Here is a 17675-nt window from a genome sequence, read left to right on the forward strand (position 1 = left end):
TTAAAATAATATACACCTTATGAAATATATAATTTTTCAATTGAAGAAGCGTTATATATGTCAATATTTTCGCAAAGAAGAATACCATTTTTTTTTTAAAATAGCTATATGCGAATTTCATATGATGAAATTTTAAAACTTTTAATCATTATTTTTTTAAATCATGTTAAACAAAACCAGGTCATACTTTTTTTTCTTTATTTTGCTAAAAACTGTGTGATTTTGATGTGTGGGTTAGTTTTGAAATCGGTTGAAACGCACGAACAAAGACAGTTGATTCATGATTTAATTCTTTTTAAAATATGAAACAAGAATTTAAGTATTTGGATTTGTATGTAGCAGAATGTGTTAATGTGTTTGTTTACCAAGCTTTTTTTTTTTTCAAAAAAATTGTTTGAAAACATTGAGATACCTAATTTTCAAATAAACACCTACTATCGGAAAAGTGATTGATTTAATTAGTTGTTAAAACCTTGACCGCTAAGATATAATCAACCAATGATTTTAGAGACCAATTTTTAAGTAAGAGCTACCAAACTAATGGCAAACTAGATTTGTCGCTAAATCGGTCTTTAATAAATCGATTGCAAAATGGATATCCGTTGCTAAATTAATCGATAAATTATGATGAATGTTTCAATTGCACAATCGATCGCTAATACATTACCTATAATTTGATCTCCAGTAGCAACTAACTTGATCGCTAAATTTTTCAGTTGTTAAATTGATCGTTAACCGAAAAATGTCAAAATCGGTTGTTATTACTGTTTTCCTAATTATAAATTTTAACTAAATGTCACATATACCACTATAAAAACTTAAATTTTAAATATAATTATAATTTAGCAAAATATAAAAATAATCAAAGATAAGTTTCAAATATAATTGTCCTAATTATAATTCAACAAAATATAAAAATAATCAAAGATAAATCCATTTTCATATAAATACCAAGAGTAAATATCCAAATTGGTTCCAAGGTATTAAGATCAAACACTTCATCCCCAACAAAATTTTATTCTCTAAAAATCTTCTAAAATTATTCTCCAATTGGTCCCCCGTTGCTTGCAATCAAATTTTAAATATGCGTGTTAGGACAAATAAACCCTTAAATGTCACCCATGTTTAGGTGGTGGTTTATGAAATCCAAGCAGTTGTCGGAAACTTGGTTGCTGAAATGGAGATGGATGTAGTGCATACAATGGCACTGACGCCATGAATGGCTTCATATAAAAGCTTGTAATATCACGGGCTTGGCAAGTATAAATGTTCCAGAAGAAGTGATTAAGTGAATAGAAACTCATTTTGTTGGGGTAAAAATTTGAGCTGAATATGCAAGTTTGATATATTAACCAATCCAGCCCTTGTCACTTTAACAAAAGATCGTACAATTCCTAACTAAAACGGATAGACCATGCTACATCAAAATAAAAAAAAAAATAATAATTATTTGATTAATCCTCATAATTTTATCAAATTTACAATTAAATCGCTATATATATATTTTTTAATTAGATCCCAATACTGTTTTTTAAATATGTAATTTAATCCTTTTCATGTCAAAAACGTTAAAATTAACAAAATATTTTTCTAAAAATACATATGATCAAAAATCTAATTAAATTCTTAATTATGAATACCTTCAATTTGCAAAAAAAAAAAATATTTAATTAACTCTAACATTTTTTAACCTAAAAAAACTTAATTACAAAATTAAAAATAATATAAAAACCCAATAAAAAAATAAAATATAAAAACCTAATTATAAATTTGGTAAAATTGTAAATACCAACAAAACAATTAAACCAAATAAAAAATAACAATTAAAAAGGAAAGAGAGACCCGGGAGAGAGGGAGGGGTTCATCCATGAAATCACCTTTATTATAATGGGAAACACCTTTTTAGTTTTTACACACTATATCCACGTTTTCCACCTTCCTAATCACCTAAAGCAATCAGTTTCAGCCAAAAACAATAGAGATACCAACCGTAATTTTGCACATAAGTTCACATAACAGAAAGGAAGTGGCAGGTCAACCACTTATTGCATAGTTGCATCACATCATTACATAGAACAAGTATATAACCAAGCAAGGAAACACAGCATCAAACCAATACAAGCCACATTATTTTTCAGGTCCTTTAAAAGCACAGGACATATTTCCAACCTTTATTAACCACCACCATAGATGGTACTGGTTTGAACTGATACATCATACTATGGAGTATTATACTGGAGAATCAATATTAGATTTGTTCATCAAGAGCATTGTTACTGGAGAACAAGACACTCTTGTGAACCAGCCACCATTGCAGGGGAAGGACTGGAGCCAGCTTCCTCTACACATTGGCATTTGACCTCGAGCTCGCTGGATGTCATGGCTTGAAAAATGAGACAACTGACTTCTTGAAACCTCTCTTCAGAGAGCGAGACTTCAGCAAGAAGCCGCCAAGCATTGGCTTCAGATGCCTCTTCATAGTCCTTCCTCCTCTTCAACACCATGTGCCCACTGATTTCCCACACAGCAGGGTTGACTTGAGTGTCGAGAAGCTCGGCACTCGCTTCTCCAAGAGCTTGTTTCTCAGCATAACACTGTTTCATCCATTTTGAATAAGTTGTCACAAATATTGTTCATGGAACTGACGAGTGCAATTTAAATTTTCAAACAACTTAAGATAAATTCCAAAGCCAATTTACCTGTGGTAAGAGGAAGACTTGTCTACCACAATCAGAAATAAGAATATTGTAAGGTATGTTATTGTGTTGAAGACAGATGCATGCATCTGACACAGTGTTTGCTAAATCTTTGAGCAAATGACCACCCTCAAACACAAGGCCTCGGATGGGGTAGTTCAACAATTTTGAAATCTTCACACCCCGATTTAGTTTGGCAATTTTCTTAGTAGGGGCCTTCTCAATGGGGAAAGGCACAGCCAGATAATAAGCCTGAACATGCCAATCACAAAATTGAAATAAGTTTTATTACTGAGGTAGCATTGTACAACAGAGCAATAAGCTAATAATCAACATGGCCAATAAGGATATGATCGGAAGCAATTCAGATTCGGAAACCAGTACCTGGAAATGAAGATGGTTAATAGTCGCAAATGCACCTAGGCTGTTGTAACCTAATCGAAAGTATGGATTTCCTGCTTCTACTGCCATGTGGAGTGCAAGCAGAAAGCTGGCATGATCAATCCTTTGGGGAAAACACTCAAAAATGCGAGGAATTAGCAGAACATGCCCGTATTCTATAGGACTGACCTGTTAAGACACATCAAGCTTTATCCCATATAAGCCACTTATTCTATGAACCCTTGAGGTAAAAAATTTCAACACAAAATTTAAGAAACTCACATTGATGGCAACAACACTAGGAGAGTTCTCAACATCAATTGGCGCATTGGGAAAGAATTGGACTTCGGCATCACTGCTTGCTTCGAATTGAAACAGGACCTCTTCCTGCCCAATTTTGGTGAAGTTGAATTTGCTCTCATCAAAAGGTTGGAGGACCTTATCAACTTGGAACTCAGTAGGTCGCTTCTTGAGGTGGCGGCCTTCATTCAGCTGGGCAATAAAACCATACTCACCCGGAATCACCTGCACCAGAATTACCCCCAAAAAACCACACATGAAGCCTAGTGCGGAGCTAGTAGTTTATCAAGATAACTAGAGAACATCAAATAAAGAGGGCAGAGAAATCAGACCTTAGTTTCGCAGGCAGTAACATCATAGCGAAAAAGCCCTCTCTGCATCCGATCTTCCCACTACAACACCAAAGCATAAAAACTTAAGCACATAACATGAAAAACAATTCATACAACAACAAAACTGATGAAAATGTTAAACTTGTTGATCAAATCCGCCACCATCAAAACTTCATAGTTACCTCCCCAAGAATGAGCGAGTCCAAAAAAGCCACAGATTGATCTTTGCATAGTGGCAAGTCCTTTCCACCAACCTTCTCAACCTCTTTAAAAGCATACAAAGGGAGCTTCGCCGCTGTCAAAAAAATATCGCACAAAATACACCATCCAACACATCATGCAAATAAGTAAACCAGTAAAAAGACAGCAGAATTTAAACATAAAAATAAAAGACACACAAATAAGCCTTAAAATACATCTACAATATCATGCATGCAAGTAAAAATTAAATCTTTTTCCTTTAAAAAAAAAAGAAGATACCTTGAATGCAACAGCTCTTGAGGCAATTCCGGCCACATCCTTCAGAAGGTGGAGCAGCCACCCCAACCTCCTCTTTCTGAAAATTCGAAACCAGGGTAGCAACTCTCTTAATGCTCAACATCTTTACCCTTTCTCTTACCCTAAACCCCCAAATCACAACCCTAATCCCAATTACCGATCGAAAATAGGAGATCTTTATTATTTTTTCTTGCTTTGCGGAAAGGAAGAAGAGATTACTAATTGGAGAGCTACTACGACACTAAACGAAGAGGGAAGAGAGGATGTTGTGGCCACCGCCGGCGAGGAAGAGGAGGTCAGAGGGGCTGCCGCCTTCAGAAGGCAAAGCGCCACGTCCGCCGTGCGGCGAAGGGTTGGAGGCAGTTAGGCAACCCTTGCGTCGTAGAGAGCGGACATGAGTTAAGGGGCGATATACTCTTTGAACAGCCGTGATGCCTGCAACGCCTCAAACCCTGGGTTTCAACCCTCCAATCCTTCTTCCTCACTAGAACAAAGAACAAGATGGAGAACAATCTTCTTGGATGGGGATTCCGTTTGAACCCAGAGGTTGGGGATTTGGGAGATCTTGAGAGACGGAGACAAGTGTGGAGGCTACGGAGAGGGGGTTTTGTTTTCGTTTTTTTGGGTTGGTTTGTTAATTTATTTTTTTATTTTTAGATGTGGGCTGTGTGGGCTGTGGACTGTGAGATGTGGTTGTGATCTACCATCATATTTTATGATTTTATTTTGTTTTTAGGAATACTTTTGGTCACTCGTTTTTTGAATAAACTTTTTTAATGATTAAAAAGATGAGGCTGGATTTTTACGCCTCCCATCAAGCTGCACCCGGGTTCAAATTCCAGCTGAGGTTGGATGTTCCAAGAATCCATAATATCTATATAATGTGTGTAAGTATGTTGTGTAGGTGTGTAAAATATGGAATTAATGCCTAGGATTAAAAATTGTCCAATCCACTTGATCCAAAAAAAAAAAAAAAACTCAATGCAACGAATTAAGCAATAAAATAAAGCTCTATATTATTAGACTGTATCAAATTAATTTTTATTATAAATTTTTTTTTAATAAATGGAATCATAGTTATCAATGAGTATAACTCAAATGACATAATCTTTTCATACTCACTTAAAAGGTCACAAATTCAAATCTCTTTATTTTTGATAAAAAAAAATAGAAGCATGGTTTTAATATTTTCACATATTATACATCGTGCAATGATTTATATAAAAAAATGACAATTGATTTATGACAATTTTGTAACAAAAAGTCTCTTATTCTATTTGTATGAAAATTATAATAACTATTTTGTGATTATTTTTATAACTTTTTGAGTACTTTTTTAATTATTCGTTCTAAGAATACTATTATTAACTTAAAATATCAATTTTTATATTGGATTTTAATATTTTAAATTTGCAACAATGAAGTTTGAATATAAAATTACACGCATTAATATTGATAGATAGTTATAGCAGAAATTAATTTAGTAATAGAAAAAAAAAATCGGGTAATGTAAAGATATTGGTGCATGGAGTGTAATTTATAGATGTGAATCTGCAACTGTACATCTGTGTCAAACATAACCTGTATTTTATGAAAAACGAAAAGAAAAGTTGTATGGTGGCTGCCCAACGTAAATTGTATTTTGCAGGAAAGATAATCTGAGGGTGAAATGTATTTTTTTTGGTCCCCTGTATGCAAATCGGAGTAGATATTAACTGTGTTGGAACCAATGTTCTGAAAACCGATTCGAACCAGTTGAACCGTGAACCGGACACCGAAATAGTTCGGATAACAAGGAAAACTGCAGAATTTGAAAATTGGCGTTGAACCGGCGAATCGGTCGGTTACCGGTCGGTCGAACCGAATCAGGACCCAATCGGTTTTTTAACCTTGTAGCAAAACGGCGCCGTTTTGCGTTTTGGGAACCCTAATTCCCTTTTCCCCTTCGCAGTTCGCACTTCGTCCAGCTACTCATCACTCCACTCCAGCGTCCCACAGAAGACAGAGTAACACCCACAAGGCCACGACCCACCACACCTGAAGCCCTCAACGCACTCACCTCCGTCGCGCCTTCAGCACCGTCACGCCGTCAGCAGCGTCGCGCTGTCAGCTTCGTGGCGCCGTTGGGTCCGTCGCACCGTCTCGCAGTCGAGCTCAGCTCCGTCGCGCCCTCAGCCACTTCGCATGTCACCTCCGTCGAGCTCTGCCTCTGAGAGAAAGCAATAGAGAAGCGTTGAAGCGTTGAAGAAATTAAAGCCTGAAGTCCTTCGAGCTCTGAGAGAAAGCAATAGATTTCCTCATTTCCAGGTAATTTTTAATTTAGATATGAACATGATTTTGTGATGAAATTCTGATGAACTGAACTCTGATGAATAGAACTCTGAGTCTCTGAAACTGTTATGAACTGATATAGTGATATGTGAACTCTGTGAACTCTGATGAAACTGTGATGAAATATAAACTGATTTTGTGATGAAATATGAACTGATTTTGTGACATGATTGTGTGAATTCTGATTTTGTGAAATCTGATTGTGTGAACTCTGATTTTGTGACATGATTTTGTTATTGTGAACTCTGGTTTTGTATACTCTGATTTTGAGAGATGATTTTGTGAACAAAGAATTTTTTGAACCTGAGATGTTGTTTGTATACTTTAATTTTGGAATTTGGATGTTGTTTGTTCATTTGTTGTGAATTTGAGAATTGAGATTATTGGGTTGGATGCTGGTAATATTTAGGTATGGAAGAAAGTATCAACCAAACATGGCAAACGAATTAAGATTCTAAAACATTGATATTTCAGAACCAATGGCAGCATCATTTAAGAAGTGCCAAAGTGGATATTTCATCCGTTAAAACTAAGACGTTCAACTAATCTTAAAGATCTGTTCATGTGCAGCATTGTAACATAGTTTCAGTCCCCAACCAATACATGGTACAATAAATAGCAGTGACAAAATTTTAAGGGAAAATCTTTGTAAGAGTTTTTAATGTAAGTGCCATATGAATTTCAATTCTTCATCTTTGACCAAATTTAATTGGCGATCTCAATAATCATCCATCTAAAGATCTATTCGTGCTCCAAACTGATCAACCGAAGTCTTCCCCTTTTGTTTTGTACTCCGAAGAATTGAAACCTGCAAGATATCACAACGGAAAAAAACCATCATTTTTCAAAAGGTTAGTTCAGAAGAGGATCAAGCTAGCAGAGCTAGATAAACGTTTTTTGCACTCATTCTAAATCGCATACTGAGCTAAACGTTTTTTGATTGGTTGTTTGTTTGTTGACTTTTGAACTTTGAATTTGTATTTGAATGAGATTATAACATTTGGTTTATATAGTACTTTTAATTTGAATGATATTTTAAAGTTTCGATTAGACTATAATTATATTTTCATGTGCTTATTTATATTTTATTTATTATTTTATTATAAAACGGTTTTTACGGTTCAACCACGGTCAAACCGGTTGAACCTATGAACCAATGAACCAGTACTTAGAGCGGTTCGATGACCGGTTCGGTTTTTAGAACCTTGGTTGGAACTCGTCAAACGTAATTTGCATTTTGCAAGTGGTCAGCGGCAAACGCAAGCTCACAGCACCAAAAAAAAGTTTTGTTGTATGTTGGATACGTGTGCTTGAAGAGCTCCTTATATCCATAAATTTATCAACATTCACCTCTTCATCAATCGTGTCTAATTTCGTATGCTTTCAAACTCAACATATAGTTCTATCATTGGCACGTAAAATTGGACTTGTTGATAAATATATACATGCGTGGTCAGTGATGGACATTAGTTGAAACTGAATCAGCCCACCAAATACTTGTACACGATTCTTGTATAAAATGTTGCTTACCCTCTTTAAAATGTGACTTTGTATGTTCTCAGAAAGACCATTTTGCGATTCTACAAAATCTATGGTGCATGGAATAACAAAGAAAAACGGGCATTCACAAACAAAAATCACTCCTTCGTGTGTGTTTAGTATAATCTCACCGTTATAATACACTCACAAATTTGCAATATCTTTCGTAACCTCAACTTTATCTAACCCAACTTTTTTGACACTATAAATGGTAAAAAAAATTCACTATGAAAGAAAGGGGAATAAAGGTGAGATACGAAACACGAATGTATTACCAATGGTATTTATAAGCAAGACTCGCGATTTAAATATCTTTTCCATACAAAACGCAAGCTGCATTTTGCAACTTCTAAATAAAAAATAACTTTAAAATTCAAAACGCAACTTGCGTTTTGTTCATCTGAAAAAATTTAAAAAATTAATCCCATACATAAAACGTAACTTGCATTTTGCAGGTTGCAATTAAAAAAAATCCAAAGTCCAAATAAAGTTTGCAATTTACCTCTGACATCATATCAGTGTAATTATTTTACACATATACCACAAGGTCATCGTGATCAGATGTCACCCCTTGTGCGTTCTCTTTGGTGAATGAAATTGTTGGCAGATCGGGTGCTCCGCTGTCTTTTCCAACTTGATATACCTCTTTAAGATGACTTTTACGTGAGGATTTAGTAACTCCTCCTCCTGCAATTCCTCAATTTATCATATGTATGTGCCTATCAGGAGTTTTGGGGGGGGGGGTCGATCTCGCCGTCCTTCAGGTTCATCACCTCTTTTCCTTTTTCCTTGGTCGTCCGATCTCTCGACGAGGTATCTTTTTAGCCGACCTTCTCTAGACAGTTTTTCTATGACATTTTTCAGATCATAACAGTCATTAGTAGAATGCCCATATAGCTTATGATACTCGCAGTATTCTGTTTGAGTTATGATCTTTTTGTGTTTAATGGGGTAAGGGGTGGAAGTTTTTTAGTGAGACAGATCTCCCTCTAAATATCAGCAAGAAAAACTCGGAGTGACGTGTAGTTGTGGTATCTTCAAGACTTCTCCGAGTTGTACTCCTCTTTTTTTGTCTCATTCTCTTTATCTCGAGCTTGGTAGGGAAGGTTTGGCTTTGGGACGAGATCGCTAAGTCAAGAGTTCTCCTCCATAATGATATACTTCTCTGCCTGCTCTTATACTTCATACAAGAAAATTAGGTGTCACTTGGAGTGTTTCACTAACTTCTTGTTTCACCCCTAAGAGAGTTGGAGCGTGTTTGACTTTATTCTTTTGAATTGAAATTGGGTGAAAAAACTTATTTGCCAAGTTATCAAAGCAAGTCATCGACCTATGCGGTAAATTATTAAACCACTTCATCGCTGCTTTGGTCTGATGTTGTCCGAAAGACTTTTGCAACGAGTTACATCGGACGCATCAGCTAGGTACATCCGACTTTTGAAATTGTTAAGGTGATGTCTTGAATCGGTCGTACCGTCATAGAGATCCATGTCGAGACTTTTAAAATTCTTAGAAACCCTAGCTCACATGATTTCTTCAATAAATGGGTCCTCCCCTCCAAGATGACTTTCATCCTGATCCGCTCGATTTCTCCGACTTCGAAGGTCGGTTTCTAATTTCGAAAACTTTTTCTCCAGCTCTTTTCGTCTTTGTATTTCTTTTCGCAAGTATCTTTCCGATTCCTACTGTCACTCAATCTCCTGTTCGAGTTGTTCTAATCGACCGCGGTGTCCATGTACGAGCCTCTGAATCACTGTAGGATGAAGAGGCTCCTCATTCTCGGGGGGATGGATTTCTGAATGGATCTGCTGTGCTGGCAGGTTTTTCGATGTACCACGCGGAGGTACTTGTTCTTTCCTATGGTCGAGGTAGTACGAGTGCTCGGTTGTCGTGATTAAGTTCCGGCTCGGACTCAGATGCAGTATGCCCGTCTTCAAATTGTTCATCTGCCATGTGAGGCGTAGACTTCGAGGTCCCCGGCAACGCGCTAATGTTTCGAGGGTTATCTGAAACAGGGTTGTTTTTGGGCCTGAACGTGAGGCCCATGTTTCTTATGGGGTAGCGTCTGACTTCTGCTAGTGTCGAGGTGCCGCCGTCCGAGTTCCTCGTGAGAAGGTGGGGGTGGTACCTACAAGGAATTCCGATATTTAAATTAGCAAGGGTTTAAGTAGGTTTTTAGTTAATTGGGTTCTAAATATACGTGAGGGTCTTAGTGTATTTATAGTAGGATCGATAACCACCTTTGATGGTGGATAACCGTTTCCTTTTGTTAGAGAAGTTGTTGAGATCTCCCTTCTAGATTATTAGGAGATATCTTAAGAATCAATTATTTATTTAAATAAGTAGGGCTGAAGTGTCTTCATTACGCCTAACTTCTATGAGGTCAGGTAGGAGTAATAGAAACCACCTTTATAAGGTGGACTTTTATTCTTTTTGAGCCTGATTTTATTTTGGGCTAAGAAATAAATAAAAATAAATATAATCTTATTTTGGGCTAAGGAATAAATGGAAATAAATATGATCAATCAATTGTAACATTTGATCTTTTTGTTTAGACATGAATAAAGTAAAAATTAAATTTAAAAAATGTTACCATAATTGATAACAATTTAATTCTTTATTATTATAAGTGAAAATCAAATTAGTAATGATACTTATTTGGTCATTAATTTTTTTCCCTCTAATTATTTAGAGAAAAATATAGTGATTTGTTTCGTTAAAGCTCACATTTTTTTCCCTTTTTTACCTTTTTATCTATATTTTAAACAAGTGACAAATAAGTTTTAAAAAGTTAAACTAAGTCTATTTTTTTAACATTTTTGAAAAATTTTAAAAAAAATCTATAATAGTTAATTTGATTCAATTTTATTTTTAATGTTTAAAATAAATTTTAATATTACTCTTATTATTATTAAAAGATTTATTAACAAAAAATCTTACCAAAATTTATTAATCATAAAAGATCCTAACAAGACTTATTAATCTTCTGAACTTATGAGTAACAGAAAATATTAGTTTAAATTTTAGAAAGCTTAAGTTTTTTATTTTTTTTTAAACAAGATATCGTTGAGGTTTCAAAACAAACGAAAGAGTATAAAAGTGACAAGGAACAGAAGATAATGCACTATAATATATAATGTTCTACGGAGACTTGCCTCCATTTAGTCTTCAACAATAGTTGAGAATCCTACTATAAAACAATGTTACAAGATTGTTTTCTCAAACTTTTTAAAAATAAGCCTTAACTCAAATTTCACGAACAAAAAAAGGAACTTCAATAAATACTTTGTAAAATAAAACATTTATCAATCTAAAGAGTAAAGTACTATTTTGACTCCAAAAGATATAATTTTTGAATAAATTATTCTAAAAAAAAGAAATAATATTTTAATCCTCTAAATATAATATTAATTTGACAAAATATACCAAATATAAAGAGACACACTAAAAAATATTTTAAAATCAAATTTCAACATTTCTTTTAAATCTACGTAAAAAAAAGAAGAATAATTATTTAAATCTTCCAAATTTTATAATTTTACATTAAGTAAATTCTTCTGGCAATCTTTTTTCTAGTGAATGGAAAAATAATTAGAAAATTTTGAAAAAAAGGTTAGTAAATAATAATTTATTTTTTTTAAAATTTTAATAGCTTTTTTTTTATTTTGATTTTTTATAGTATCCTCCAACCTAATAGATCAAGGATTAATCTATTACAGTATTGAGCTTCATTTAAAGATTTGCTGCTGACTAATGAGTTGCTGTATGTACAAGACTTTTTATTAAATTATAAATAAAAAATAATTAATTTTCTAAAATCCTAAATACATATTTTTTTGGTCAGGTAAAATCTTAAATACATATGAATTAGTCAGTCGGAGTAGGGAATACTGTGAACAAAAAAAAATGTATGGTCTAAAAGTTGGCCCAATCCCTTGCGAAATGGGCTTGGCCCATACCTGCTTGGCTGCTTACAAGCCTAACCTGTATTGCAGCTATTTGGTGGCCTAAACGATAATTTACTGCCAAAACCAGACCCAAGTGTCTCCACTTAAAACCCCTCCGCCCAATCCCTCTTCCGCCGTCGCTTGTTCCGCCGTCGCCTCCCTTCAACTGTCGTCTCCGTTCCGCCTTTGTAACCCCCTGTTGACCACTGCTTCTCTGCTATCCTCGGGTTAGGTTTTTTTTCTTCTAACCTATTTTTATGCTATGGGGATTTTGTTCCTTTTTTCAGTGTTGTTTGTTAATTCCCATATTGTGAAATTTTTGTGCTGAAGTTTCAATTTTACTTCTATTATAATGATTTTTACTGTCATGAAAAGCTTGTGTATCTTATCTGTTATGTAATTGTGTGCATCTCTTTACTCGCTCCATGTTTCTCAAATTGAATTGGCAATGGTTATATTCAAAATGGTTGGCTTTCCCAATTGCCATGAGTCAAATGGAATTAGAGAAATTCAATACATATATATTGTTCTAATTCTATGTACATTATTATTTTATGGTATGTATTTGCAGAGATAAAAAGAAAAATTGCCATGTGATGAGTTGATATACTGATTTTGCAGTGTTGACAACATACTCCGCTTATCTAATGCCAAATATTTAGTTAGCTCAATTTTAATCTCATGTTTTAGTTTGTGTTGGGGCATTATTTAAGAATTTAATTTTGGTGTACCGTAGATAAAAAACAGTTTTATATATGCATCTAATTATGTAACACCATATCAGTAAAAGTAACTACCTTTTATATTGACTCGTGAATGGTCATCCAAAAGAATGGTTGTGATTGGATAACTCTGAAACGTTTTATAGTGTCAATGTATCAAAATTAAACTCTTTATTTATTTATTTATTTTGGATTTTTGTTACATGAGAGTATATATGATGATCATTATGGAGAAAAATATGATAAAGATGCATGTATATAAAAAATGATATTGAAAAAACCTATGAAGTGCCTTCTATTTGATAAAAGCAAGAGTATAGAAATTTCTTCTGAACTCCGCTACTTGATATTCTTTCTCTCTGGAAGTTACATATGTGTTTCAGATATTAGTGCTACTACAACTACACTGGCTCTCTCCGCTATGATTTTTACTTTATCCAAGAAATACAAAATTATAATTTTTCAAGGTGTAGGGGCAAGTTGATACAAGATATGCCTTGTAAAATAATTTATTTAGGAGTGATGAAAAGACCATTGTCAATGATAGTTTCCTTGCCTCATATATAGCCAGGAATGCATTTATTATTATTTTTTTATTATGACATATTATATATTATATATATTGTGGTATTCAAGTAAAGGAAAAAGAAATAAAAAAGTTGGCATTGATCAAATCACTTTAAGACTGAAAGATTGGAGGGAAAATTAATCAATTTCAATAAATTTTTCCGGGAAAAGGGATACTTTTTAGGATAGTAAGTAGATGAGTCATCTTCTGATGGTTTCTACTTGTCAGAGTTAGATACTTTAGGTGCAATTAGTTTGATTGTGTTTTGATATTGGGGCAATATAGAATGGAATTGGCCTTCTCAATTATAGTTAATTGGCGTCCATAATAACGTTAATTGTTTGTGGTTCCATAGTTATCTTATGCGTCTGGTGGCGATGAGCAATTCAAATAATAACGAGTTGATAAATGAAGGGGTTTGTTGTTCTGAACAACTATATGAAGTGGTTAGAAGTTGTAAACAGTTTGGCTCAAGCAGGAGTTAAATGGCTTTTACTTCTGAGAAGTTTGGGAGAAAAATAATTTACTAGTTGCATACTCATCCACAGCAAAAAGAAAGTTGAACGAAAATGGTTATGAATCTGTAACATTTGGAGCTTGGCAATCTTAGTCACTGTTCACACAAATGATATGCTTGCATCCATTGCTTTATAAATGCTGTTTATCTTATGTATCTGGTGTATCTTTTTTGTTCTCTTTGCTTCAAACATCAATTTCTGGTCTGATATTTAGGTCGAAGGAGTTCTTGCACCAATGAGACTATTGGGATTAAGTAGTTCTTCTTCAGGATGTTGTCTCCAACTACCTACTTGTCACTTGGGATCTCAGCGTATCCGAATTGCTGCCTTTTCTGGGGCTGGGAAACGTAAACAAGAAAAGGAGTTTCTCCAAGAGGAAAGGTACTCGACATATAGTTTGTTATTGTTATTATCACTTGGGGCTAGTTTGGTTTGGGATAAAAACAGTGGTAAAAAGTAATAATTAGTTTTTATACAATTTTTAACACCAAACTGTACTGATCCTTGATGACTGGGTTGTGCCTTGTTAAATGGTAACTAATATACAACTTCAACGACTTGCCACTTCACAGATCCAATATGTTGTGTTCTAGACTAAACCTCAATAAACGACGAGTTCACTTGGTCAAAAGTGCTATGGATGCTTCATATGGTGATATGGCAAATGAATCTGCTGGTAACTTTGATTCTTGATAATTCTATAATTTTAGATGTGATATAACAAATTTCACTGTAAGGCACAATATTTGCGGATGTGAGTTAGTTGGTACCCTTTTTTTCTCTCCCAATGCACCAGTTTCAGTGAAAATAAAGCTTACTTCAACATTGGTTGTATGATATCATACAAGTTTGTTCTCTCACGTATACAAGGCGGGATACTTCAGTGTTTTTGTTTGTCATTTAGTTAAGTTGATGCCAACCCTTTTTATCAGTCATTGTTTAAGCTCATCACCCATAGCTTTAGCATGTCTTAGAAGCTGAACCTGCATAAACAAGAATTATACTTAGGAAGCTAGGGAGTCTGAGAAGCTTGGGGTCTTAAGATAAAGTATAATATTGTTTCTAAATTCACGTCTTTTCTTTGTTTACCTCAAATGACTGTTTTCCTGTCCCCTCTTCTTTTTGCTCCCTCTTCTTTTCTTCTTCTTCCATCTTTTTTGCTGTAAATCTGTGCAATATGATAACTAATAACTTTATCTTCCATCTTATGCATATGAATCATAATACTTTGAATCATTTGAAATTAATAAAATGATTGTTTAGCCCTCAACCTTATTATGTTGCAGCAAATTCAGCTGTTTTCCCAAGAATCAATGTGAGGGATCCATACAAACGACTTGGAATAAGCAAGGAAGCTTCAGAAGACGAGATTCAAGCAGCAAGAAATTTTTTAATCCAACAATATGCAGGGCACAAACCTAGTATTGATGCCATTGAATCAGCGCATGACAAGATAATCATGCAGAAGTTCTATGAGAGGAGGAACCCAAAAATTGACATCAAGAAAAAAATGAGGGAGGTGAACCAATCCAAATATGTTCAGGCTGTAAGAAACAGATTTCAAACTCCATCCCAGAAGTTCATTATCAAAACATCGTTGGCATTCTTGGTTCTCGGAGTTCTAACTGTTCTATTTCCAACCGAGGAAGGGCCAACACTTCAGGTTGCAATATCACTGGTGGCTACAATTTATTTTGTGTATGATCGGTTGAAGAGCAAGATCCGGGCCTTCCTTTATGGGTATGTAAAAATGATAATATGTTTAAATCTTCAAAATCTATTTAGAATATACTTGATTTCATTGCATTCCCTTTAGATCCATGATTTAGTACATTCTAGGATTAATTATGCTAGGGTTTTTTATAGTTTTATTCAATTTTTTTTTTTATCATGGTCCTGTATAGCATACAAAAATTTCAAACTAGAGTACTCTAGTTGAAAAATATTTGTACATCATGGTGACTTGATTAGAAATGTTTAAGACGAGTTCTATATATATATATGATATGGCTTCTATCAGAGTTAATGAACAAAATGGTTACCGTTACCCTAAGCATGCACCATGTATATCATTGCTACATGTGATACTATTATAAGGTATCCATTATAATTAAATCTTGTTTTTCATGTAGGGCTGGAGCATTTGTTGCTTCCTGGTTGTTGGGGACCTTCTTGATGGTGTCAGTGATTCCTCCTATCCCTCTGATCAAGGGACTACGAGCATTTGAAGTGACGACATCCTTGATATCGTATGTTTTATTATGGGTGTCATCTACTTATCTTAGGTAATTACTTAATTTACATATGGAACTGAGTTTTTGAGCACTAGAACAGTTTTCTCAGTGGAAATCTGCAAAAAGTTATACTGCTTATCTTATTTTTACGGGGAGCCTTTCTTTTCTACTGTGTAATTTATCACTATCATCCTCAGGATTTTGTTACTTCTTTTGTATGGTATGGTAATTTTGAGTTGAGACTTGAGCCAGTCAAATATGTTAATCTCCAGGATATGGGGTATGGGAAATGGGAACTAGCATGTTAAGTTTAAGAGGAAAGAACCACTCTCCTTAAATACAACATCAAGCATCCATACTACTCGATGTGGGACTTTGTGCATCATCCATACTACTCGATGTGGGACTTTGTGCATCTCATAGTACCCAAGTCCCTAACATAGCATTCTTTCAGTTTCTTTAGATAGTCATATATCTCAAGTCGTTTAGTATTATTAATTTATTATACAATACATGGGCATGAATGATGCTTGTAACTATGATTATTGTTATATCAAGAGCAAATTACACTGAACTATATTAGTTTTCTTTTTCTTTTTATTTTTTAATTATAGTTGAGACAAAAATACAAAAACAATTATTTTTTGTCCCCACTTTTGGGATTATCCACAACCAAATAATTTTGGGTTTATTGGCTTTTTATTTCTATCTCATTGAATTTTCATCCAAACATTTTGTGAAATTCATTATAACTTTCTATTTGTCAAGGTGGCATTGAATATGCTGAGTTGTGAATTTTCATGCTTTTTTTTTTTGTCTGGATTTGTGTTGAATAGATGACATTTTGCTGTCAGTTAGCTTTTTATTGTGGTATGGCTTGTCATGGATGGAATTGGACAAGTGGTTATGTAGTTAGAGTTTTGGGTATATGATCTTTATTATTAATTATTAATGTGACCTTATAGCAAACCAACTTAGGTTGGTCGAGTAGTTAGTTCATTCGTCTGCTTATGCAAGTGTTGGCGGTTCGAAATCCAGCCATGTGTATATAGCAACTCATTGGATAGTGCAACTCCTTAAATGAAATTCTAATCTGTGATTGATTAGTTCTTAATCTAACGGATTGGGAGATACAGTCAGATTGGGAGATATTGTGGGAGAAAAAAAGTGACGTTATAGCATTCTGTTGTCTGATTGACACTTCTTAATGGTGGTATGTAGATTCCGTTTTAATTAAAGCTTCTTTTAAAACATGATTTAGACAACCTTAGGTGTGTAATAATCAATAAAATTGATTTGTATATATACTCTAGAAATTGATTTTATACGATGAGCTAAAAGAGTGATTTTTTTTTTAGGTTTTCAATTTTCAAAAAGCTGTTAAAATGCTATTGATGCTGTGACATCAAGAGATACATAGTGACGGACTACATCCAGTTTATTTAGATGTTGCTTCTGCTATAATGCTAAGAGTTTTGTTGTGTGTTATAATCATAATAATTTATAAGGCACTCTATATCAATGTAAATAATCATAAATCTCTACATTCCAACATATGTCTAAACAAATTTTCATGACTATAAAATAATCATAAATCTGTTGGAGATAA

The 17675-nt window shown here is 34.1% G+C and overlaps 2 protein-coding genes and 1 long non-coding RNA gene across 4 annotated transcripts; 2 read left to right on the plus strand and 1 right to left on the minus strand.

Moving 5' to 3' along the window:
* Positions 1–1982: 1982 nt before the first annotated feature.
* LOC112790099 (GDP-L-galactose phosphorylase 1) lies at positions 1983–5195 on the minus strand. The gene is made up of 7 exons (XM_025832332.3): positions 4190–5195; positions 3892–4004; positions 3710–3769; positions 3360–3602; positions 3081–3266; positions 2700–2948; positions 1983–2594 (listed from the first exon to the last, which is right to left on the minus strand). Exons 1-7 carry the CDS (start codon positions 4308–4310, stop codon positions 2274–2276), a joined length of 1293 nt encoding a protein of 430 aa, XP_025688117.1. The 5' UTR covers positions 4311–5195; the 3' UTR covers positions 1983–2273.
* Positions 5196–6127: 932 nt separating this feature from the next.
* On the plus strand, positions 6128–7546 carry LOC140184409 (uncharacterized). The gene is made up of 2 exons (XR_011881011.1): positions 6128–6514; positions 6948–7546. It is a non-coding gene; the product is annotated as an uncharacterized lncRNA (long non-coding RNA).
* Positions 7547–12075: 4529 nt separating this feature from the next.
* LOC112790106 (protein CHAPERONE-LIKE PROTEIN OF POR1, chloroplastic) lies at positions 12076–17675 on the plus strand. Of its 2 annotated transcripts, none has more exons than XM_072235217.1 (6): positions 12076–12251; positions 14047–14213; positions 14405–14508; positions 15119–15572; positions 15965–16117; positions 16339–16640. In XM_072235217.1, the coding sequence occupies exons 2-6, from the start codon at positions 14068–14070 to the stop codon at positions 16364–16366; spliced, it is 885 nt and encodes a 294-aa protein (XP_072091318.1). In that variant the 5' UTR covers positions 12076–12251; positions 14047–14067; the 3' UTR covers positions 16367–16640. The 2 variants fall into 2 exon arrangements, with proteins under 2 accessions (XP_072091318.1, XP_025688127.2); XM_025832342.2 differs by lacking the exon at positions 16339–16640 and adding an exon at positions 17425–17675 and having other exon boundaries at positions 12078–12251.

The sequence above is a fragment of the Arachis hypogaea genome, chromosome 1 (genome assembly GCF_003086295.3).
Source record: "Arachis hypogaea cultivar Tifrunner chromosome 1, arahy.Tifrunner.gnm2.J5K5, whole genome shotgun sequence".
Classification (NCBI taxonomy): domain Eukaryota; kingdom Viridiplantae; phylum Streptophyta; class Magnoliopsida; order Fabales; family Fabaceae; genus Arachis; species Arachis hypogaea.